This window comes from Nycticebus coucang, chromosome 4 (genome assembly GCF_027406575.1).
Source record: "Nycticebus coucang isolate mNycCou1 chromosome 4, mNycCou1.pri, whole genome shotgun sequence".
In the NCBI taxonomy this organism is placed as follows: Eukaryota; Metazoa; Chordata; class Mammalia; order Primates; family Lorisidae; genus Nycticebus; species Nycticebus coucang.
In genome coordinates, this window is record NC_069783.1 from 108,174,443 (window position 1) to 108,200,473 (window position 26,031).

Sequence of the window (26,031 nt, forward strand, 5' to 3'; positions counted from 1 at the left end):
AGAAAACAATTACAATACCTTAGTCCCACCTGCTTCTCATAGGAAGAAAACTTGTTCATTGGTGATATCATGGGGATTATAACCCATCTGGAGCATTTTTAGGGGGGTCTGGCAGAATGATATAAATACCAGCAGCTCCAGGCAAATCCATGCAGACAGAAAATAGAGCAGCTGTTGCTTAGGGCTGGTGAGAATAGGGAATAGGGACGTGATTGGGTATGGGATTTCTTTTAGGGATGATGAAAATATTCTAAAATTGATGTGATGAAGGATCTACAACTCTGTGACTATACTAAGAAAGATTAAATTGTATAAACTAGGTCAGCTCTTTGATACATGAATGATATCTCCATAGAGTTGTTATTGAAAGAAAAAAACAAACCTTGTCTTCTATCCCCAGTTCTTCTTCATCCAACCAACCAATCAACAGCAACCCAGTCCCACCCAAACTTCAAACAAACAACATCACCCACAAAACAATCAAAAGTAAACCTTTTCCCCAGAGGAGAGATTTAACATTGTTTCTCAATGGCAGGGCTTTCCTTCTTGGATGTAGACGGGTTGTTTGCACGGTGTGGCCTCAGCTCAGCTGCCTTGGGGTCTCCCTGGAAGGTGTGATAAAGGCCTAGTTTGGAGGCCTCGGTCTCCTGACTCAGAACCTGCTGACTCAGAACCGCGGGTGAGGGAGCCCTGTGTCTGTGTGGTGTCAAGCCCTCTGGGAGATTCTGACCACTGTGCAGGTGATGGATGGTGCATCAGTGAGAGAAAGGTTTTCTATTTAGGGATCTCTGTGGATCAGCCAAGAAATTGAGAGGGGGAAAAATAAAAAGAGATGGTCAAGTGTATTGTTTTCTCTCTGGCCGCACAGGTTAATTCCTCAGTAGTTGTACACTTAGGGGTGGGGATTAGGAACTAAATGAAATAAGAAACACTCCACAAGATACTGAATTGTCCCACCAGGAAAAGCTTTCTAATGATAATCGGCATCACAGGTGCAAATAAATATCTTCTATCTGTAATATGTGCTACAAATATATTTTTAAAAGGTCTAACCAAGGTTAGAAGGCTTCAAAGATCCTTTCTTAGCTACAACTTTTATTAATTAAACAAATAAACATGATGAACATTCCTGGCATCTTTGCAAGCTTTTCCCTGCGTGAAAGCTGTTAGGTGCCTGCCTCCTGCAGCTGTGGAGGACAACACACACAGAAACCAGAGTCAGATAAGCACAAAGGGGTTTATTTCACTCTGTCGTGGTCTTCTGGGCCACATACATGTTGCTTTGGATGAATGTGTGTTTGCAATGTGCTGCTACACAATTATGCTGTTCAAAAACACAGTTGATTGACAATCTAACATAGATTTTTATCTTTAGAGTTTATGCTGGTATACCCCACCCAACAAAGTAAGAAAAACAACTTAAAAACTCATAAGGTTTTGCTTTTAATTGTTGTTCTTTTTTTTTTTTCCAGTATTGGATAGATCTTCTGACAGACCTATCCCACCAGGTTGACTCTTAGCACTGTCTCTCTTTTGGATTTGAGCCAGCTTTCCCCAGTGCCAGGAGGGAAGGAGTCATTTGGCAGTTAGGTGGGCCAGGCTGGGCTTCCTTCTGCTGACCACGTCCCTTTGGTATAGCCTTTAGCAATGTCCCAGACCTGGTGGTGGTGGGGGCTCAAGGTCCCTCCTCCCACAAGAGGCTGTGAGAGCTCCTCCTGACTGTGAAAACCCAGCGAGTACTGACAAGGCTGGCAGGATATAGAAAAGCATTAAAGTTGCTACTTAAAGACTGGGTTAATTGACATTGTTTCTAAGAATCCATCTAACAAATAGTAATATAATTTATGTTTCATTTAAGAAAAATATACCCCTCGATCCTTAGAAATAAACATTAAATATAAATGAAATGGAAGTCTAGGACACAAAAAAGAAAAAAAAGTAAAGATTTAAAATCCTTTGTTCTATCCCAAGAGGCAACCAGTATTGAGAGGCATGCCTGCCCTGCCCCTTGCCGACAGTCAAAGGCTGTCCTTGGAAAAGAAAATATTGAACTTAAATGCATGATGTCTCTCAGCAGGCCCTATTTTTATATTTTGCTCCTTTATTAGAAATATAAACAGATTATTATTTCTATCTCTTTTTATTTGTCTTTTTTTCATTTTTTAACAAATTATTTTTGGTAGCTTGTCTGTATTATATTTTGACTCATAAAATAATCTTCCCCTAGTAATTTCACCTTGTGCAGTTCAGCATCTCGGCCTGCACTCCCTGCGCCCCAGAGTTTATTCCTCTGACTTTCGAAAATCTGCCACCACGGACTGCTTAAAAAAAAACCCAACAAAACCTTGATACAAAAAAATGTCCCTTCCCGGCTTCAAAACTTCCCACTGTCATAGAGGTTCAGCCCTTCCTACTCAACCCAGCAAGAACCTCTGCCCCACCCAGGCTAATTTGCAGAGTGGAAACCTACTGTGGAATGGAAGGAAGGTGCCCGGCCGAGGGCCTTCACTCTACTGTGACTCTCTCCAGACAAGCCCCGAGTCCCTGGGACGCCCAGGCCCACGCCCACGTCTCAGCACACCCACTTAATGTCCTCGTCATTGCTGCCGAGGATGGAGTTCACGGTGGGGCAGCCGTCGTCCGGGGGGATGGTGGTGAAGGTGGTGAACTTCACCTTCTTCCTCTTGGAGGTGGGTGAGTGCAGGGGCTCCTGCTTCTGTTCCCGGCCCTGCCTCCCCGCGGCCTCAGCCGCCCTGGGGAGCTGGCTCTGCACGTGCTTTTGTGAGCTGCCGTTAAGGAGCAGCTGGCTGCTGTCCTCGTAGGCGCCCAGGCCGCGGTCGATGACGGTCGTGTGCTCGTGCTGGGCAGGTGGCGTGTCCCCGGCGTTCTCCAGAAGCTCGGCCTCGTTGCCCAGCCACACCCAGTCGTGAGAATGGGGCACAGCAGTCTGGCCTTCCAGGGGCACTTGCTTGTGCCTGTACTTGAGGGCGAAGGTGGCACAGTTGATCAGGAAGACGAGGATGGCCAGGCAGAAGACCCCCAGGAGGGCGTACATGCCGATCTCCAGGTCGCTCAGGCCCCGTGGCGTCTGCACCAGGTCGCTCTCCTCCAGCCCGGTGTCAGCCTTGGGGAGGTCCACGTGGGCAGGGAAGTTGGTGAAGTCAATGGGGATGTTCTGCAGCTGCCCCTCTCCAGACAGCCTGCCCCCGTCCACCCGGCTGTTTTTCACCACTTTGTTGTCCAGGGGCGACTTGGCTGTGGTGGTGACCCTTCGCAAAGCCCCCTCCTCGCGCCCCATGGAAGAGCTGCCGTAGAAGGACGCGTCCTGGCCTGCGCGCTGGTGATCCTGCCCCTTCTGCCGGCGCTCGCTGGCGTGGTTTTTGATCTCATCTTCCTCGTAATCCCCCCCAGGGCCAGAGTCAGCATCATTCTGTCCAAACTTGACCCTGATGTTGCCAATGCCCACGGCCAGGACACTCTTGCGTTTGGATTTCTGGCAGGCCTCTGCAATCGTCATGTCCACTCGGACCAATGGCCCCTGGCCTTCCCCTTCCGCCACCACGACGGGCCACCTGGGGGAGCGGGCCTGGGGCACAGACACGATGGCCTCGTCTTGGGAAGTGGCTGCCAGGGAGAAGTCCTTGTTATCGTAGATGTCCAGGGGAGTCACCGAGCCATCGCTGAACTGCAGCCACGTGCTGACCACGGCCTCCTGCAGGGAGAGAGGCAGTTAGAAGACCAGACTGGGCCACCCATGCCTTTTCTTTAGAGACGCCTCCCAGGAGATTGCCTGGGAGACAGAAGCAGACCACAGCCAGATCCAGCAGCCAGTGGGGCTGGGGAGGACACCTGCAGGTTTTATGGCAAGGTCAGAGAAATCATCTCACCTTAAAGGAGAGCAAACAGAGACACACGCTTATGGCACCAGCATAGTCCTTATGAGGGACAAGCTAGTCAACCAACCAACAGCAAAAAGAACCCCCTGCAGTTCGGCTCTGGTGGGTTCTACTAACAGAGATGTCAGTTGAACCACTTTATTGGTCTGGGCACCATCACAGGCAATGACTGACCTCCAGGGCAGGCACTCGGTGCCTTGTCACAGACACTGATTGGTGCCCCACCCCGAGGAATTGATGCAGGTGCTGTCTGTGACAACAGAGCTAATGTGGCATCAGGGACACATGCTGGAAAACACAGTCAGGACCTAGGCATTAGAGAGGAAGCTCCCTCTTCTTCCTGCACCTTTGGCTTTTCCTGAGAAATAATAAAACAAGTGCATTTTCCCCATTACAGTTGACCCTGTTGTGCCATTCTGTTGACTATCACACCCTGATGGCAGGGATGGGCTGTGTGCCAGCAAATGGCATTACCTGGTGGCCCTGGTCAGTTGTGCTGCCTTTGCTCAGCATGGGTAGCATCTATGGAAATTGCCATCAGAGGAAAGCAGGCAGCTTAGGGCCAGCGAGACAGGGCGGAAATGACTCAGAAGACTTTACACTTCCGTCAGTGGCTGAGCAGCATGTCCAGCACTTCCCATGGTGGGAACCAGCCAAAAAATTGACTTTCTGTGCCTGGCTTACTTCACACAGTCTTCTAGGCTTATCTAGGGCTACAGATGTCAAGATTTCATTCCTTTTTAAAGGCTGAATAATAGTCCAAAAAAAAAAAAAAAGAAAGAAAGCTATTGGCTTGGAAATGTCTTTACCCTATCCCTGTGTGCCTGGCAAGTTCTCAATCAGCACAAGCTCCCCGCCTCCACCTCCTCTCCAGGGCAATTATGATGGCCCCTCTCCTTTGCCTGCCCATGGCAAGCCTAATACCATGGAGGGCATTGCTACAGAGTTAGGTATGAATACTTCTGTTTTGCTTCTCAGAATGAGAAGTTCTCTCCAAGGGCAGAGAATCTTAAAGGGACCAGGTCTTCAGCACCTAGGACCTAGAACAGAGCCTTGGATATAGCTGGGGCGTCAGCACCTAGGACAGAGGCCTGAGCGTAGCTGGAGAGTAATCTTCCCTGAATGACTAGAGCTGGGGGAAATGTGTAACCCTAGTAACAAAATGGATAGCTAATATGCACTGGGCATTTATTATGGGTCAGGTGATGCTCACAGTTATTTATATACGGCATTTCCTCCTCTTTCACAGGGCAGGTACGATTATACTTCCTATTCAAAGAGAGGTTAAGAAATGTGTCTACGGTCTCATGGTTGGCAAGAAGTAAAATCAAGGCTTGAACCTGGGCAGTGTGGCTCCAGATCCCAGTTTATAGCTACTGTGCTGGAGAACCCTGGGAACAGCCCTTTCCAGAGTCTGATTATCAGCACCACAAAAACCATGATCACCCAACCTCTGCTGAGAAAAATCAAACAGCTATTTCCTTTCCTCTCTTCCTTTTTTATACCAAGCCAGGCCTCATCCCCACTGCCTTCCTGCTCACTTGTCTGGCCACACCCACTTCTGATACTGCCACTGCAGCACCTGTGGGGAAGGAGAAAATCCCATCTGCGGGAGCCAGAGACACAGCGATGAAACTTGTTTGTGCCCTGAGCACTGGGTGGAAAATGCTTTCACTAGAAACCAAACCACACACTCGAATGCAGGGGCTGACACTAGACCACTTCTATAGCGCAGGAATTGCAAAGAGAAGGAAAAAATTAACATGAAACTGGATCCATGTAAATGCAAATACAAAAGTGCCTGGGAGTGGGCAGTTCCTGGCTCAAGATAAAAAGAAAAAAGGATCACAATTCATAGGTAGGAAGGCACCCCGACAGAGTCATTAAAAATTTACATAGGAAGATAAGCAGCAAATATCAACATAATAGAAAAATCCAAAAAGACTATACAATGAAATAAACCACAAACTAATAGACCATGGAATGAAATAGTTAAACAGCGATTAGGAGGAGTAGAAACCATGTGAAAAGAGTAGAGGTGAAAGGAGAGAGAACAGGGAGATGTGCAAAGACCACACGAAATTTCTAGAATTGAACAAAACATGGCCACAAAAATTAATTACCCAATGGGTGATTTACACAGCAGATGAAACACAGTTGAAGCGAGAATTAGTGTAGTGGGAGACAAAGCCAACTCATGTACCCAACATATAACCACAGGAATATGAAGAGCTAGAACCTATGAAAGGCAGGTGAATAGAAGTAAAGGAAAGGATATCCCCACAGTTGCCTGAGAGGAGCTTCACAGTGGACGCCTGGAGTCGGAAGGTAAGCAATATTGGGAGCAAGAGGCTTTTCATACTCTACAAGTGAAGACAAAGGTGAGTAATAAAAAGGGAAGTTTTCTCAAACTCCTGAGCTCACGGGATTCTCTGGCCTCAGGCTCTCAATGTGCTGGGATTATAGGTATGAGCCCCCATGCCTAGCAGCAAAAAGGGAGGTTTCTGAGAACCTTGTTTGAGCATCTGGATCCAGCTGTACCTGAAGTTAGAAATGCATGAACACAAACTGATCAGTTCTGCTGTCTGCTTAGGTTCCCAGTTTGATTTGGGTCACTCTCACCTGAGAGAGAGAGCCCAGACTAACCCTGGCTGGGTCTGAGGAGGGAACTACACCCTAAGACGTAGATGCCACAGAACTCGCTGCAGTGACTGCCCATTCTATTCTGGCAGCTGCACTTTCAACTGTCAACTTTGCCTTTTTTTTTTGCTTTCTCTGGTTTCTGGAACCCATGTGGCCCTGCCTGTAGCTAGAAGTGCCAAGGAATTAATACCCTCCATGGGCAGGTGGTGCTACACTCATCCTCACTCCCTCGCCCTTCAAATACGGGAACTCTTTATGCCTTTTCCAGACTGGCTGACGGCCCCCAGCGGGCCTCAGTGGTGGCTAAGTTGGAAGTATCACATGATGACTCCTCCAGTGGGGTTGGGGTTGTTTTCATCACCTCCATAAAGCACTTGCACTAGAATCCTAGCCTTAGGCTTAGCTTCTGGGGACCCAAACCTAAGACAGATGACATTGGCTCAGTAATATCGGTTCCCACCCTGTCCCCCACCCACATTGACTGATGAGTTGTGCAGTCCTATAAGCCCCTTTCTGATGCCTCAACCTCATGCATGAATACCACAGGGCTCTTCTGTTTATTTTCTGGTATTCACTTTCTTCAGAACAGACAAGGGATGGAGGAACATAGGTGCTACTACCCTCATATCTGTGGGTGCAGACATATTTCACATTTTGTATTTCAAAGTTGAAAAATATCACAAACAAGGTGCCAGCCTTCTGCGCTCCATAGTCTGTGATAAAACACTGTTAGCAGTATGCAAGTTCATTGACGCTGAATTCTCGTGTTGATTTAATTTTTCTTCAAGACTCTAGACAGAGAAAGAAGTTAACATAACACAGCCTCCTAAATGGCAGGCAATTGGAGTTAAACCCTCAGAACGCCCTGGGCTGCCAAAACCCATCTCTGTCAGCCTTGGTGTGGGATTGATACCGTGTCCTTCCATTAGCTCATTACAGAGAGGTTGGGACCTAGTGTTTTATCAGGAGAGGCCAACACATCTCCCCAAAGATGAGAAATTCTGAATGACTTAAAATAACACACGCCTAGGAGTGATTTAGAACTCTATCCTTTCAAGAGTCATGTCTGCAAATCAGATAAACCACGGCCATAAATCCCCCCGAGTCAGTGTTGGGTCCACCAATTACTGTCAGCTGATGAAGACAGATGTGCAACGTCGGTGGGGAGTGCGGGTGGCCTCGCCCCATGCCAGGGAGGTCACAATGCCAATCGTCCACCCTAATTAATTACCCATTCTCAGCAAATGGCTTCATGGTTTGAGCTTTCTCCTCTGCACTTTCCTCTTTATAAACTAGAAAACACCAGGCCAATTTCCCACCCCCAAGAGAGAAGAGAAGCCAGTGCAGTGGGCCCCACAGGGGTCTGCATGGACTCCAGGACACTGTGGAACAAGTCAGGCAGCCACAGTCTCCTCATGGTTGGTGGCAGAATGTCCGGAATAGCCCACCCTAGACCTCAGAACATGCGGTATGGTGGGCATGCTAGCGCTCATGACACTGTTACACGGTGCAGGTGACCTTACTGTGAGATCTTCCTGGATTATCTGAGTGGGTCCAGAGACCTCACGTGAACCCTTAAAAACAGAGTTCACCAGCTCATGGAAGAAGGAAAAGTTGAGAAGCTGGGGGCAGGAGCAGGACCCCCTGCACTGCTGGCACTGCAGCTCTTGTGGATGGGGTGGGGAGAGGGAAGGACTGTGGGTGGTCTTACGGGGCTAAGAGAGACTCCCAGACAATCTACAGCAAAGACCTGGAGACCTCAGTCATACAACCGAAAAGAGCCAGATTCTGTAACACGTACATAACTGTGGAAGCAGATTCTTCCCCAGAGCATCCTGATGTGAACCCAGCCAGCTAACACTTTGGTATCCTGTGAGCTGGTAGGTGGATGTTGTGTTAAGCTGCTAGCTTTGTGGCAGTTGTTACACAGCGGTAGGGAATGGCTACACCTCCATGCACTCCATGCTATCACTCTGATCATCACGGACCCTGCTACTGGGACGAGGCAGCCATGTGGACTTCATACCACCTGCATCACTTGTTCACAACAGTGGCCCCTGCAGGCATCTGAGTCTGTAGTCCTTTGAGTGCACTGAAACCCTGCCCTGTGGCTGGAGATTTCCCAGCCTCCCAGGAGGATGTAACTGCCACCTGTGCCATCAGGGCTTCCCGCTTGGCTGTCACTGCCTTCCTTTCCCATGGTCATACCTCCTCCTGCAGAACACTATCATGGCCCCATTAGTGCAAATCGTGGGATTTTAGCCCCTAATGCTAGTGCCCCTGGGCCCTTCTGCCTGTCCCCTTCCCAGAAGAGCAGCTCTCCCAGCACATCCTCATCCATGGTAGGGATTTGACGTGAGCCACCTCTCTAGACTGCCCACTTCTGGCAAAGTGTCACCAGAGGAAACTGGGTTGGAAGCAGAGTGTTCTGAACCAGGACTTTCTGCTAGTATCCCAGGTCCTCTGAAAGTCCATGAAAATGGTGATAATAATAAGGACAACCATGCCTTATGACGTGGCATAGTATCACTCTGTGCCAGCCACTGATTTTAGCATTTGACATTGTTAGTCCTAGGTTAGTTCTCAAAAGGACTCTTCAAAGTAGGTGCTACTGTTCTCTCTTTAAGTGTTGAGCCACAGGTGCAGTATTTTGTCCGAGGTTACAAAGATGGCAAGGGATGGAGCTGCAGTGCCATCTGGATGTTCTGGCTCCCAAGTCTGTACTCTTCTCATAAAGAACAGAAGCAGAAACACCTGTGCAAGTGTCGTCAAGGTCAGGTGAGCCTGCCCAGGCTGTAAAATGTAGATTATTTTTCCTCCCCCTTTCAATTTCCTACTATCTAGCCCAGCTCTGAGAGTCATCCACTCACTCCAAAAAATGTTTATTGAGCATTTACTGTGTGCTGGCACTGGGATGGGGAGAGCAATGAGCAAGGAGCTTGTCTTCTAGGGGCTTGCATTTCATGGTGGAGAAGCAGATAAGAAAGTTTGTAACTAAATAATTTCAGATAATTAATAATACTATGAGGGAAACAAAACATGAGTGGTAGGAAGTGGGGCTAATTTAGACAAGGGCATGAGGTGATAATCACAGCTGGGTATGGAAATGAGAAAAGCTGTGCTCAATGGTGAGCCGAGAGCCATGCTCTCCAGGCAAAAGGAATAGCAATTGGAAAACTCCTCAAGAAGATCAAGGTGTATGTGCTTCAAATGTGTCCAGAGACTGAGAGTTGGGGGAGATAACAGGCAGGGGCTCTATCATGTGGAGTTTTGTGTGATGTCAAAAGAATATAGTCTTTTTCTAAGCATAAGGGGAAGGCATTGGAGTGTTGTAAGTTAGTGAAACGTGGTCTGATTTATGCTTTTAAAAGCTCACTCTGCTCTTGAGAGGAAGGAAGCATATAGGGGGTATAAGAATGGCAGCCAAGGGCCTTGGGAAGGAGGCTGGCAAATGAGCTCACCCTTGGTCTGTGTGATCCAAAAGCTATGTGGGTACGATGAGCATGTTTGCCTGCAAGGACAGCCTCCATCGTGGAACTTGTTTCTGCCAAACTGCCCCCTCTTCCTTCTTCCTCCCTCCTCTTCTGCTGCCTCATGGAGAGAGGCTGACTCTGCTCCCTCTTGGCCCTATCTCCAGGACAATCTGGAAAAAGTCAAGTAGCCATGGTCTCCTCAGGGTCAGCAGAATTCTGGAATAGCCCACCCTAAACCCTGGAACATGTGTGTATGATAGGTGTGCTTTCCCCCTTACCTGTTTGGGGGACCGCAGCAGCTCCTCAGCTGTGGCCACGACTGTAATGACCTTGCTGTTTTCTGCATTGGGGTGGAGGGTAACAGACAGCCCAGCTACGAGCTGGATGGCCAAGTCTGTCACTGACACTTTGTCATCTAGCACAGTCACCGTCTTCTCTGCCAGAATGGAGTCAGACAGTGGGGACAATACCTGTGGGATTGGCAAGACACAGGGAAAATCCATTACATGTGTCTCCAGATGTTATACCCTTTCCCAGAAATATTTTTTCTATCCCAAACAGGCCTGAGTCCCCGAATACTGGGAGAAGGAGTCACACACCCACTTCACCCTACACACTGCTACGTACCATGCCTGTGTGAGAATCAAAGTCATCCCCTCCCCAAGACACATTAATCCTATATATTGGAAAATTGAAATACATATTAAAATCCATTCTTTTTTAAAAAAGAGAATGACTCTCCCCATTTAGATGAGGTACCCTTGTACAAGGCACAGCCTGGTGAACTGTACATGGTGATCCCACTGACCAGACTCATGAAGAATTGCATGCAAGCTGACTTCGTGCAGTTTGAATCTAATTCTAAGTGGGCTATGGAATGAACTGGAGAGAAACGATTTAGAAAGAGTCCCTTCCTCACATCGCCACCACAACACATCCTTTGCGGAAACATCACTTTTTGTCTCATCTCATTAGTCACATATTGGAGTTGAGATGTCCAGGTAAAATCATGGAATTGTACCAATCATTTCCTCATGGGGTATAAGGATTCACAATGCATTCCGCAAAGGTGGAGCCAGTCGGGTGGGACTTGAAGGGCTGAGGAAAGGGCCAGGCATGCCCCACCCATCACTTGTCCAGAAATCCTACCATTCTATGTATTTCCCGAGGCAAAAGAGGAGTAGCGCTTTGAAGACAGTTTGTTGGATAAAGAAATGGTAGGATGAGAAGGTGACTGAGAGAGGGAGGGATGAGCGGAAGAGTCCATGCAGCGCTGGAGGGAGCAGCGCAGACAGGAGAGAAAGGTTATGGCTAAGGACGCGCAGGTGGGAGGAGTAAGCCTGGGCAGTGGGGGCTGAGCAGGAGGATGGAGGGAGGAGGGGCAGCATCGGAGCACGGTGGGGATGGAGGCTGCCACGGGGGAGCAGGTGGCAGGTGGTGCTGAGGGTGTGCAGACGCCTTCTCAGTTCTGTTTGGAAGGAGACTGGAACTCTAAGAGCTGGTCCAGGCTCACCCTCCTGTGTCCCCATGAAGCTGTCTGGAGCCACCATGGGGATAAATAATTGGCCACAGTGAACTTTCCACTTTGCGTGGAAAGCATGCCTCAACACCACATGGCATGCTCCGTGCTGGGGACATGGAAACGCTGAGCTCCTGCTCCCTACCTGAATGGTCGTCATCCCGACCTCACGCCCAGCCAGGACCCTGCTGCCCTGGAGTGTGGCCACATGTGGTTCCTCCAGCTTCATGAAGTCTGCAACCAGGTGTGTGATGTCGAACTGCCAGTCAGGGCTCAGCAAGTGGCTTAGCTGGCCCCATGGGCTGGCCCCCTCAGACACAAACTGGGTGAGGACCCGCACGGTGGCGTGCTGGTACTGGAGGGCGCAGCCCCGGCCACGCCGGTCCTCCTCATCCTCATCCTCGCTCTCTCGAGTGGGTCTTGTGGGAAAGGAGAAGGAGCTCTCAGAGGTAGGGCCGAGAGCCTGAGAAGTCCTCCAGACCCCCTCACGGAGACAGTATTCTGGATGGGAGCCCTAGGACCACACCCTGAGCACCCAACCTCACCGGGCAACACCAAGTTACAGGCATCTCTTTCTCAAGCACATTTATTTACAAATAGGAACTAATATTTACTAAGCCTGCACTGCCTTATAAGTCATCCTTAGCTACATGTGGCTACTTACATTTTAATTTAAATAAATAAAAATTAAATAAGTTAAAAAAATTCAACATCTCTTAATCCTAACCAAGTGCACCATAGCTATATGTGCTAGTGGACTTGTCACCAAATGGGAAAGTGTGACCCTGGAACATTCTACCCCCTTAGAAAGTTCTACTGGATTATTAAAAAAAGTGAAAGTTCTACTAGACAGAAATGTATTTGTTACATTCTTGTGATGTACTGAGTCCCACTCTGATCTCTCGTGTGTGAACTCTTTTAACATCTCATAACACTATGAGGCAAACTCATAATTGTTCTCATGTCCAGATGAGAAAACTAAGGTGCAGAGAGTGGGTCACTTGCCCACACTCATAAAGCTAGCAAGTGGCAGAGCTTGGATTGGTTGTACAATGCACAACCTGGTTAACTGTACGTGGTGACTCTATTGACCTTGGGGTGCAGTGAATCTCAGTTGTGCTTCCTCAGGAATGTGGAATAAACAAACCCATTATCTTGGCCACTTGTGACAACTAAGTGACTTGAAGGACTGGGCAGACTCTGGGCTGTCTTCCTCCAATCAGGCCAAATTCCTTCAAGTGCTCCTTGTAGAAATGAATTTGGCATATCTCCTAAGAACTCTCTAACTCTTCTGTTGTTCCTTAACAGAAAGGCCCTGGTACCTGGGGCACTATTAAGAAAACTGCCCTGATGGTTTGGGATAAAGAATTCCAGGCAGAAAGCTAGGCCCTCACTTAGCTCAAATATGTTGATGTGGGGGCCACAGAGCTGAGAAAACAAGACCCCAAACTCCTACATATGACAAACAGTCCAGAGTCACAGAGAATAAATGAGATGCTTTTTTGCAAACAGTAATCCCATGGCCCAGTATAAATGCAATTAAATTTTATCCAATTATCTGATCTGCACAGAGCATTTCAAGCTTATTGATATTCCTAAGGAGAGAACTTTGATGCTTTACTTAGAGTAAATAAACCAAACCTCAAATTCCCTGGTGATGGAGAAGCTAAAAAGTTTTATTATCTCCATTGCATCATTTTGGGAAATTTACTTTCAAGAAATGGTCTAATATGAGCCCAGGAGTAGGGCGCAGACACCCTGGGTTTAACATGGACCTGCTGTGTAACAGCTTTCAGGCATGGCTGGGTCATCTTGGAGCCTTGCCCTCCTCAGAAGGTTGTTGCCAGGATTTAGGGAGATGTAATAGTCGGGGTAATACCAGCACCTACTACACACCAGGTCCTTTAGCGTTAAGGTCAGTAAATAAAGCTGTTGTTATCATGGCTCTAGGACGTTTCTCCAACCCGGGCTCACCTCTTACTGGCCACAATGGGGACCCTCCATCCCTTAATCTGGCTTAGCTCTGTGTCAGAGACCTCGATCTGCAGGGGCAGCCGCGGCACCCACACGGTGATGTGCAGGGGGGCACTCAGGTACTGGTATGTGAAGTTCACCACTGCGTCCATCTTGCCTTTTATCTCTTTGCCATTGACAAAGACGTAGTCACAGCGGTCAGACACCTGCAAAGACAGAGGAAGAGAGGATAAATGAAGGAGAAGTTCAGGGGGCCCTGGAAACCATTCTTCACTGATTGTCTTATTCTCTGGCAAAGCTCATATGCTTAATTCAGGTTCCTCCCAATGCAGAGCCTGAGGAAAGGAGTCAGTGCAGTTAATGCAATTGGGAGGTGAGCCCAGGCAGCAGGGGTGAAGGGGCAGACTGAGGGAGACAGAGAAAGATGAAAAGCCAATAGGAAGGTACATTTTTGTGGCAACTACATGGAGCCATCAGGCTCAGCTTCTCTAAGACCTCATGAAGTGTCCAGAATTGTCCACTGAGGGATAAGAAGCAGGATATTGTCCACTCACTCCTATTTTCTACAGGTTGATGGCTTCCTCCATGTGGAACAAGGAAGCAGAAAATAGCTTCAGGTGAAACTGCAATTAAAAAGTGAGCTTGAACTTGCACAAAACTGCAGCTATGGCTGAAATCTGGGTGGGCTGTGTGTGTGTGTGTGAGTGTGTGTGCATGTGTGATATGAGCACAAAGTGTCTGTGCCCCAGACTAATATGTGTGCAGACAGTCAGCTCCACCCAGCCCCACCTCAGCTGCCTACAAGGACATGGGGGCCTGTAGCGCCTTTCCCTTCAGCAGGGCTCTCGCTGAGCCTGGGCTTGCTTCCGTCACTCACACACAGTCCTGACGATTCTCCAGGACATGCAGGCTTGGCAGTGCAGCTCCTTTTGCCTGGGAGCACCCTCCCAATGTGCTTGGCTCAGCCCAGCTCAAGGGTCCCTGGGACATCATGATCCCTGGGACATCATGATCCCTGTTCATCATGCAAATGGCAGGTTGACACTAATGACCACCAGCCCACGTCCCCTGCCCTGCACTCCTCCCTTTCCTTCTTTCTAGCAGACAGTTGTCTCACAAAGGAATGAAAAGGAGAAGAAAGAAAAATAAACATACAAAGAAAATAAAAACACAAGTCTGCAAATATCTGGCTTTTGTGTTCCAAAGCCGTTCATTCAAAGACAAGTCTTTTTATAGCCCCAGGGACATTCCCAGTGAGCAAGGAAATAGAAAGATGCCTGTGATCTCAAGCAGTCAGAAAAGGCCTAAGTAGACAGCAATAAGGCCACCATGGAGGTGAACCCTGTGGACTGACTGATAAAGGAGCTTCCAGAAGACTAGAAGACCAGAAACCCCTCCCCAGAGCATTGACAGTAGTTAAGTCTCCTGGTAATTAGACTAGGATTCTGTTTCTGCTACCTTTGTGAGTTGAAAACTGAAAATAGAAACCAAGCTGAGTTATAGGTGGCAATATGATCCATCTTGCATAGACAAATTGTCTTACTCATCTTTGCTCTCTTGGTTCCTTACACTAGCTGCTCATGCAGCAGAAGCTCAGCAAAGTGGATATTAGATAGATGGACGGACAGATGGGTAGATGGATAAACAGATGAAGAGAGGGATGGAAAGATGGATGAATGAAAAATGGTGGAATGAATGATGGGTGGATGAATGGGTAGATAGATCGGTAGATGGATAGAGAGATGGACAGATGACTGGATGGACAAATAGATGGAGAGATGGACAGGTGGATAAACAGATGAACAGATGGATGGACAGACGGATGGATGGATAAATGGGTTGATGGATGGGTGGATAGATAGAGGGATGGACAGATTGATGACAGAAGGATGGGTGGATGGATAAACAAGGTCTTCCATCCATGGGAATAATCATCAAAGATTTTGAGGATGGTGGACAATGCAGCCAGGAACTGAGATGAGACAGAGCCCCCAACAGCAGAAACACAAGATCAAAAGCTTCTAGAAAGCTCTTGGGTTATGTTTCCTAATCTTTCTGGGGTCATTGAGCCCTTTGAGAATACACACAAAGCTAATTCTTGGTGGAGAAATGCCACATACATAGAGTTTAGAGGAACATTTCAGAGTTAACACTGTCCCTTAGGGCCTCCCCACATAGCACGCACCATCCTGAGCTAGAACAGCTGATGTGCAAGTCTGTCTTCTGCCTGGATCACCCCCTCTGCGGCTCTGTGTACCCAACCAAATAACCTTGAGTGCTGAGCAATGAACTCCTGTGACCTGACCACCTTCTCTTTCCCCAGCTTCCAGGAACTGTGGATGGCTGGTCTGGGCCCAATTTTCATCTTTGACTCACACTTCATTTGGAGGGGCAGTTGGTGAGGGCCCAGCTGGGAGAATGTCCTCCATCTGTGAGGGACCATGGCAGTTAGAAGTTGGGAGGGCACCACAGGGATGGATCGTCTCATTTGTGGTCAAGAGTGGTTTAAAAATGTTTACATGCTGATTAAGGACAGAAACCAATTTTAGTTGCTGTCCCAGACTTGTCATTAGCATGAAAACACTGTCCCAGGACTGGGCAGGTATTAGCATAATAGCCAAGCAAGAGTTCTATCGGTAATCACTTCTTTAATCAATGTTGTAATTTACAGACCATTGACTTTTCTCATTTACCTTTCAGAACTCTTGTGGGAGGAAACCTGGCTGTCCCAGAATATATAAATAATTAAGAGCAAGGCCAAGGGTATGAAGTTGCCGTGCATGATAGAGCCATCGTCACTGCTATTCCTGGAGGAGTTATAAACGTCTGGGGACATCTCAGGATGCATTAATCATCTCCTAAGTGGCTAGCAGTGAAAATCATAGTATCACAAAATGATCTGGCTTATCTACAAAAAGGAACCAAAACCCCCACAGGAATCTTTTGAGTCCCTTGGCTTTTGTTTCGTGGAATCTCTGTCATCTTCCACTTATGGGTGCTCTGCCCATTGAGAAAACTGTCTGCTGGACTCTGCTTGCTATGACATTTGAACTATGGTGGACTGAACATATAGTGGTCATGAACCAGCAATTGGTATTTGCCTGGAGAGACTTGGAGGGGTTTGGGGAGGGCACATGGATCTTTGTTGAGCCTTGTGTGGTCAGTTGTCATATTGTGTTGTCACTTAGGTGGTAACCTCCTTGTGACATCACTGCCTCCTAGGGGAGAGGCTGGGGGCCACTCTCCAAGGGAAAAGCACCTGCTTGTGGACCACTGATGCCTGATGGGACCTTTGCCCGAAGCCTCCTCTGGTTAAGCAGCAGAGAGGCTGGTGGACGCAGCCTTCTATCTGCAGGTCTGCTATGGCGGCCCAACACTGGCCTTATACCCAGTTCCCATGTGATGCTGCAGTTGCCTGGGGACCACACTTTGAGACCTGCTCCTTCCACCTTATACATCCCTCTGGTGATTGTGATTGTTTAGTTATGATGCTTTAAAATGCCTTCTCCAAGTTAACAACTCCCCCAATCCTATCTCTGGATATACAATTGCTTATTGGACATCTCCACTTGGATCTCTAATTAGCATCTCTAACTCAACATGTTCACAAAAGAAACTCCTGAATTAAGTTCAGATACAGAAAAATCAAATTTACATTTCTCATGCACCTGCTCTGCTCATGCAAATGAATGCTTTTACACACTAACCAGCCCTTGTTTTTGGTTTGCAAAGTGCTTCTTCATCATTTCCATATCCAATCTTTCCCAGCCTGTGCACACCAACATGAATCTGATCCTATTCTGCAGATGAGAAAATTGAGGCTCACTGAGGCGGCTGCTTTTCTGTCTGTGACAGTTTAGAGTTTGCCCGCCCTGTTTGACATGTGGTGTTTATCCTGGGATTATGGCCTTGGCTGGGGTTGTCATTCCTGCATGTGGCTCTTTGGGTTATTCTAATTCCTGTGGGCAGGTGGGCGGGGGCAAGAAGGCTGCTGGCCAGTAACTGTGACACAGCCATGGCCAGGGGCCAGTGGCCATCGAATCTTCTTCTCAAGCTTTCCTGGCCTGGTTCACTTGGCTCATCCCACATGGGTCCACGTGGATAAGCTGTCTCCCTCCAAGTCCAGGCAGGGAGCAGATGGTGTGCACAGATCTGGAACTTGGGGAGAATAGAACGAAGGGTTGGGTAGGGTTAAGGGGAACCAACAGGAGATGGCAAAGCATGCCAGGCCTAGAGGGAGCTGGGAAGGTGAAAAAGCAGCCTCTAAAATTCATGTCCGCTCCGAACCTCAGACTGCGACCTTATGTGCAGATGGGATCTTTGCAGGTTTAATTAGTTAAGGATCAGGATGAGATCATACTGACTTAGGGAGTGCCCTAAATCTAACGGTGTCCGTAGAAGGAGAGAAGAGACACAGACACTCAGGCAGAGGGGGTGGTATGGAGATGGGGACAGAGCTTGGAGCAATGCATCTCCAAGCCAAGGGACACCAAGGATTGGGGCTCATCAGGAGCAGGAAGAGGCAGGAAAGACCCTCTCCCAGAGCCTTCGGAGGAGTGCAGCCCAGGCGGCACCTTCATTTTTAACTTGGATCCCTAGAACTGCGAGAGAATATGTTTATGTGTTTTAAGGCCTCAGTTTGTGGTAATTTGCTGCGGCATCCCTAGGACAGTAATATAAAGGGCTCTGAGAAGTCACTACCACCTGAGAGGGAGGTAAGGGAATATCCATAGACCCAGCCTGCACCATGGTGGCAGGAGCGGCCATCAGCTTGCTGGAGCACATAGCCACAGCCGGCACACAGCCCTGCAGGGAGCCGCCAAGGGGACTAAACCCCTTGAGCTGACTCCTGTCCCACCCTTCATTGCTGGAGTCTGCTATGGCCCAAACTCAGAGAGGGATGGGAGGGTGACCAAGCTTCTTAAGGCAACTCACAAGGTTCAGCCTACCAGGGCCAAGGGCAGGGTGGGGGAAACTTAGAGCTAGAGATAGCATATGGGTCTCTTCTCAACATTTATCTATCCTTCTAATTTAGGCTGTTCCTAAAAATATATATCTATTTTGAGACAGTCTCACTTTGTTGCCCTCGGTAGAGTGCTGTGGCATCACAGCTCACAGCAACCTCCAGCTCTTGAGCTTAGGCAATTCTTTTGCCTCAGCCTCCCTAGTAGCTGGGATTACAGGTGCTCGCCACAACACCTGGCTATTATGTTGTTGCAGTTTGGCCGGGGCCAGGTTTGAACCTGCCACCTCTTGGTACCTAAATATATATATATTTTAATCATATCTCCTTTTCAACTCTGGAAAAAAACTTAAATGGTGTTTGAGCTCCTCCCAAGACCTCTAATCTTTCTTCTGTATCCTCCATGAGTCTTCACTGTGCTCACTCATCCCTGGCCATAGGCATCCTGGCTGGTTCTTGAACATGACTGACATCTGCTGCCACAGGGCCTTTGCACATGCCATGCTTGCTACCTAACGGCTCTTCCCCCAGCTGTTTGCATGATTTTCCCCTCATGTCTTTCAGGCCTTTAGTGGATCAGCCCTCAAGCAGGGGCAGTTTTGTCCTTAAGGGGCCATTTGACAATCTCTGGCAATCTTGGTTGTGATAATTGGTGGGGGAGGATGGGTAACTCTATCTACTAGGTAGAGACCTGGGATGCTCCCATGCTGTACAGGGAAGCCCCTAGCAACAGGGAATTTACCTGCCCACAAGTCAACATTGCCAAAACCTCATTTGTATGCAAACTTCCTAGAGATCCTTCCTCTGGTATTTCTATTTAAAATTGCACCCCTCTCCTTCCTTGCTCTCTCTCCCTCTTTATCCCTTATTGCCATTTGATAAAACATATGGTTCACCTCCTCACTTTGTTATCATGTGTCCTCCCTCACGAAGGCATGAGCTTTGGGACGGCCAGTGTTTTTGGCTGCTTCTCAGTATTGCATCCCTAGGACCTGAAGCCACACCTGGCGCATAGCGGGTGTTCATATGTGTGGAGGAAGGAATGAACCAATACAAGCTTGCAAGCTGTCAGCCCTGGGTGCGTCACCCTAGAGCTACACAGGATTTTTAAAATACCAAATTATTGCCAGCATGAAAAACCATTGCATTCGACTTTGTTACCTGCCTGAACCCTGGAAGCATTGGAGTTCTTTACCCTGGTGATTTGTGGTCTCGTGGGTCAGCATGGAGGGATGGGATGAGGGTGGGGGTTTCAGGGAGGGCCAGTGGCCTGCAGCTGACCTTAGGGACAGATCCAAGGGCATGTGACCCTCAGCAGGACACCTTTCCTCCTGGTGCTGACACTTCCCTGCGTCTTCCACCTTCCACATCCCATTGCACTAGGTGCCAGGACATATCTATTCCTTTGTGATTATTTAGTTAGTTTTTATTTGTGCACCAACATCCTCCCTGGCAGCATGCAATGAATGAGCTCTGCCCTGCCAGGAGCAGGCCCGAGCTTGTAGTGAAGGGCCAGGCTGCCAGGGTTGCTGGGAGCACAGCGGGGAGAGCAGGGAGAACATTGTTTCTTCCTGAAAACTACTGATGAACAGGATGCAGTTCTGTCAACGGGGCATTAAATGGCCAGAGATGGTCTCAGCTTCCCCAGGGTAGAGTGTTGCCAAGGTAAACATGTGGCTTTGGTGGGCAAAGGTGCCCAGGTATCTGGGACACTGAACACTCCCTATGGCCAGAGAGATTCAGGGCTTCCTGCTTACCCTATGCCCCAACATCTCCCAACACACATGGACACACACACACATATGTACATGGGGAGGCAGACTTGTGTGGGTGACTGCTTGCTGTATAACCACAGCAGCAAACATTCACTGAACTCTCAGTCATCTGGGCACCATAGCAGGGGCTCATCTAGATCATCTCACTGAATCCTCACCACAGACACATGACAGCACCACTGTTATTATCATATCCATATTGCAAATGAGAAAACTGAGGCACAGAGAGGTGATGCTACTGGCCTGAGAACACACAGCTCACGGTTGAGTCAGAGTCGGAACACAGAAAGCCAATCCCAGAGCTCTGCTTTTAGCCGTGATGCAGAACGGGCACTGCCTGGAAAGAGCTGTGATTTTGGATTCTTTTCCTTCTCTTTCGTCCCCATTCGTGATGGCATTGGCTTTGGCCAAGAGAGAACATGAGTAGAAAGGAAAGCCTACCAGGCCTAGTGTGGACTTGAGAAGTGTGTATTTCTGCCAGTCCTGACACTTTGCCATGAAGTCTTCCTCTAAAGTCGCTATGACCTCTCAGTATGAGTCCCAGAGTTAGACGCATGGAGCTGGCCACAGCCCAACTGTGGTGGGTCCCTCTGCCCTGCAAGTGGGTAAGCAAGAGTAAATGATGGTCTCAAACAACTGGACACTGGGATCGTTTGTTACGCAGCCTGGCTGACTGGGCCATTCTGCTGAGAGATGTGGTAAGGGTGTCGCTGACTGTAAACCTCGGGAGCTCTCACTGTCCTTCCCTCTTTCTCTCATCTCCCGTTCTCCTTTTCTTGGATTTTGTTCTATTTCCTGTCCTCTCAGGCAGAGGCCACTGGCGGGGCTGGGAGGAAAGCAGGGATGAGCAGAGCCTTAACCCCAGATTTTGGAGGGTGCATGGAAGAGGCGGGAAGCCTTCAGTCCCAGTGTCATGTCCTGGAGTGGCCACAGATTGGTTGAAATCCGCCTGGACCTGACTTTGGGACACTTCCTTCTCTGCCAGCCCCAGTTTTCCTCATTCCAGGGAGTTTCTGATTTATTTGGTAACTTATGTACAATTTGTTCTCCTCTGCCGCTGCTGAAGTTTTCATTTTAAGGAGGTCTCGGGTGCAATTTCGGCAGTTCTCCCATTATAGCTGCTTTCCTGACACCTCTGGACAGGAAGGAAAAAGACAATGGTGGGGAAAAGTCAGAGCTCAGCAGTCCTTCTGAGACTAAGTCTGCGATTTTCCATCTCACCCCTTTGCACTGATGGCTGGGCAGAAATGTGTTCCATGATAAATCACACTTTATCCCGATGACAGTGCAAAATGCTGCCAACGCTTCTGTTGTTCTCAGGTGGGGACTGCTTTCTACTCAGGGGTTTGGGCAGTGCTGCCTGGCCGGGGGCAGGGTGACAGGTGCGTCACTGGGGAAGTTACTGGGGCCATAATAGCTACATTTCCTACATTTTCTGACAGAGAGACGAACCTCATGGTTGGCTCCCAAAGTCGTGGTTAGGAGCACAGGCTGGCATCTGCCTGGTACCAGGTACTTCAGCCCTTGAGATTCATTTTCTCCATTTGTGAAACAAGGATTCTTTCTTTAGCAAATGCATAGTGTGGCCCAATAGGTGTCAGGCATTTCTAGGCAGTGGACACACAGAAGTCAGAGAGCCAACAGACTCCTGTCAGGGTGTGGGGAGAGGCTAACTGTGTGTGATAAGCGCTACGACAAAACTGACTCAAGAAAACACGACCTGCGGTGAACGCATAGACCTCTCTGGGGAGGGTAACTGCCGGCTGCAGATTTTGGGGAAGAGGCTTCCAGGAGGAGAGAATCCATATAAAGAGATAACATTTATTAAGTGCCTGCTGTATGCTAAATTTTGTTCCAAACGTTTATGTGTACTGATTCTTTTCATCATCACACGTTTTGCAGGTGAGGAAACCGAGAAACAGAGTTAAATAACTGGTTCAAGGTTGCACAGCCAGCAGGAGTTAGAGTTTGATTGAGTGTCCAGCCCCAGGAAAGCTCTGCTTGATCTCTCCCTCACACTGAGCGAGGGCTTGGGTGTAGGAATGAGTTTGACCAGTGCTAGAAACACAAGAAAGGTTGGTGACCCAAGGTTAGGGAAGTAGGCAGGAGCACACAGGGCGGGGGTGGCATCAGAGATGTTTGGGGGAACTGAGAAAGAAAGGCTGCATGGACAGGAATCAGCCCAGTGCCAGCACATAGCAGGCGCATGCTGCAGCCTGTGTCCAGGCAGGAACCAGGGAGTCTGCAGAAGGCCAGGCCGCTGAAAGTCATCATCCCTGGAGGGGTTTGACCAGGAGAGTGGAGAGGCTTCCAGAATGGCAGCCTTAATCAGAACTGACCACCGCATGCATATAATTTCTCTCTTCCAGCCTGAGCCAGGCTCACCCCTGCACCATCTGTCTGCTTTTTCTTAGAGGTGACCCTTGAGATCTTAAAGCCTCAGGATCCAGGGCACTGAGTGCCTGCTGGTGGCACCTGTGCTGGGTGTGGCTTCTCTCTGACCCTCTAGACCCAGAAGAGCTTCCTAGGGAAAGAGAAGCTGATTTTAAGAGAAGCCACTGCCCCCTGGACACTCCCTCTGTCATCGGGGTGAGGGGCACAGGGGTGTGATCACAGGGGAAGGCTGGGAAGGCAGCAAGGATGGACGTGATCCCACCACATGGACAAACACAGGGGTGCAGGGAGGCAGGTGCTGGGGGCCCCAGGACAGGCTCTGAGGGCCGTGGGGATGCATGTTTCATTCTGAAAACTCCAGAAGTCTGGAAGCTGGGAAGCTGACAAGTTAATGCCTAGCACATTATCATCACAGGGTTGGGCCAGGCTCATCATCTTGTTTTGGGGATGACAGGAGCTCAGACAAGGAGCTTCCTCCTGTCTCCACACCCCACTCAGGACTCTGCCCACATGTCTGCTCTTGCTGGACCCACAGTGGTCCCCCCTTTAACCTTGTCCCAGCTTATTGCATCCCCTCCCCAAGCAAATAAACTTGAAGTGGCTTTCCTTTGGAGTTGGAATAAAATCCATACTGCTCACTGCGACTCACAGAGTCCCCCTGCCCCAGGCACATTTCCAATCACTGGTCTCTTCCTATGCTCTGCCCAAGACTTATTTGGAGGATTGTTTCTCATTCTCATCTTACTGACTTTGCACATACCATTCCCTCTGCCTAGAAACACTCCTCCCTGGATTGTGACAAGGCTGGTGCCTTTTCTCCATTTATGCGTTGGAAAAAAATGTTATCTTATCAGAGAGACTTCCCTTGGCCTCTATAGACTGTCACCCACTTGTCCATCCCTCCCTCTCTCCTTCCTGCCCTCCCTCCATCACCTATTATCTGTCCATTCATCCATCCGTCCCTCCACCACCCATCCTTCCCCCATCACCTCTCTACCATCTATCTGATATATTTATCACCTACCTTATTATCCACCTATTGTCTATCTATTCATCTCCATCCATCATCTGTCTATCTGTCTATCTATCTATGATGCATCTATCTAAGCTATTTATTGTCTTATTATTCATCTATCCTCTGTCTGTTCAGCTCCATCATCACTCCTTTCATCCATCACCTATTATCCATCCATCCATCCATCCATCCATTACCTATCTCTGACCTCTTCGTCACCTGTCTTATTATCAACCTATCACTTCTCTATCCATCTCCTTCCCTCCACCATCCATCCAATTAGGACATACCATTTCAAGCATGGACTCAGGACTAGACTGTCACTGAGGTCCTAGCCCTGCAACTCACTGGCTCTGAGAAAGTACTTAACTCCTCTATCCTCAGTTTTCTTGTCTGTCCCTGGGAGTGAACAGGTGCCCCTCTGTAGGGCTGCTGTGAATGTCAATGGGTTGACCTTTGTAGAGTGCTCAGGACTAGGACCGGCCCCCAGGCTGTGCTGTTATTACCCCTTGTCTATAAGCCATGGCTCTTGCTCCATCCCTTCCTTTCACATCACCCTATTTTACCATCTTCATAACACACATAACTGAAATAATCTTGCAATCTTTTTGGCTGATTATTATCTTTCTATGAATTTCCTTTGTCACTAATTACAATGTAAATGCTTCAAGTGCCAGAACACAGCACATCGGGGTGTAGAAGACGTTCATTGAATGAATGAATTTTCATTTTTCCTCATGAATGTACTCAAATTGTATTCTCCACCAAGTTCAAATTTCATTTCCCAGCAAAGACTTCTTTGGCCTGAACTTAGACATGCACTTCTGTGGTGCAGTCTGTTCCCCCTTGAACCATCCTTGAAAGTGAACCAAGGTCTTCCCCAAATTCACATCGTAGAATTGGCCTCAAGACCATACTGAACACACGATATATAGTGCACACAAACACTTGGTGGCCAATTTATGATTGATAAAAATACAGCTCCCCCCTTTACTTGTTAAACCAATTTGAAGGGTTCAACCATCTGACTGACAACAGCACACTCCTTGATAAAGCTAGGATGAGCCGGCATAAAATTCTGCCAAGACCAAGCCCTGCTTCTCAAACTGATCTCAGCAAAGGGGTCAAACAGGGACAAGCATTGTGGGTTCTGCTGGGAGAAAAAGCAAACACAGGAGGAGAATCATTTTCCAGAACTAAGTCTTCCCTGAGGCAAAGCAGATACCCAGGTCCCAGTCTGGATGCTGGCCAGTGCTTCATGGATCTGGTCAGAAGTATTCATCAAGACAAGACCAGCTGCAGGGTCCTGGGGCTTATAATCCACTGTTCCCATTTCCCATTTAGGCAAATCCAGAAGGAGCCCTTGCTTGGATTAAATACAATCTGATTCATCAATAAATGGATGTGTCTTTTGCAGAAGTCTTTTATTAGAACAGAATATTCTTTGCAGCTTAAGACAGAGGGGTCAGAATAACCTGGTCTTTCCTGGCCAGTTCCAGGTATTTATGTTTTACCATCAGCCTCTTCTAGGAGAGGTGTGGCATGGCTCCTACCCGTCAAAAGCCTGGGGTTTGTGCTTCCCACAGAACTGTCGGTGATGATGGAAATGCCCTATGTGTTGTCCAACCCAGCAGGTGCTAACCACATGTGACTAGCGAGCACTTGAAATGTAGCTAAAGCATTGGAGGAACTAAAATTTCACTGCATTTAATTGAGACTAATTAAATAACCACATGAAGTTAGCAGCTACCACCTAGGACACACAGATGTAGGTAAATCGTAAGATCTATCTATGAGGGGGGCGGCATCCTCCCATACTCGCCTGGGCCCACGCAGCCTGGTGATTGGGTAGACCTAGGTTTGGATCTCAGCTCTGCCATCCACCAGCTGCATGATCTTGTGCAAATCACTCAGCCTTTCTGGGCCTCAGTTTCCTAATTTGTAAAATAAGAATGACACTAGTCCCTGCCTTATGTCTTCTAGAGTTATCCACTTAAAATTCAAACTAGAATACCCTACAGTGTCCTATTCCTGTGCCAAATTCTGAGCACGCACCCCAAGCACACCTGGCCTGTCCCACGTTGTCCATCTTGACTTCTGCTCTTTTCCTCCTCACTTCTCATGCTCCTTCACTCCATTCCTTGCATGTGGATAGTTTCTTCACACCCCAGGACATTTGCACTCACTGTGCCTGCTGCTTGGGAAGCTCCTTGCCAAGCTCTTCGCATTTAGGTCTCAGCTCAAATGTCGCTGCCTCTGAAAAATGCTTCCCTGATCATCCGTCTTAAATGAGCCTTATCCAGTGTTTCCCTTTCCACTACTTATGGCTGTTCTAGCATTTGTCAATGTTTGAACGGTCTTGCTTCTTATTTGCTTCCT

The 26,031-nt window shown here is 48.3% G+C and overlaps 1 protein-coding gene across 1 annotated transcript in view; it reads right to left on the reverse strand.

Moving 5' to 3' along the window:
* Positions 1-1,240: 1,240 nt before the first annotated feature.
* The window catches only part of TMEM132C (transmembrane protein 132C), a 350,061-nt gene continuing 325,270 nt past the window's right edge, over positions 1,241-26,031 (reverse strand). Inside the window, exons 6-9 of the mRNA XM_053589952.1 lie at positions 13,506-13,711; positions 11,677-11,950; positions 10,291-10,482; positions 1,241-3,712 (exon numbers count right to left, since the gene is read on the reverse strand). Coding sequence (XP_053445927.1) covers positions 2,573-3,712; positions 10,291-10,482; positions 11,677-11,950; positions 13,506-13,711 — 1,812 coding nt within the window. The 3' untranslated portion in view covers positions 1,241-2,572. The remainder of the gene's footprint in view (positions 3,713-10,290; positions 10,483-11,676; positions 11,951-13,505; positions 13,712-26,031) is intronic.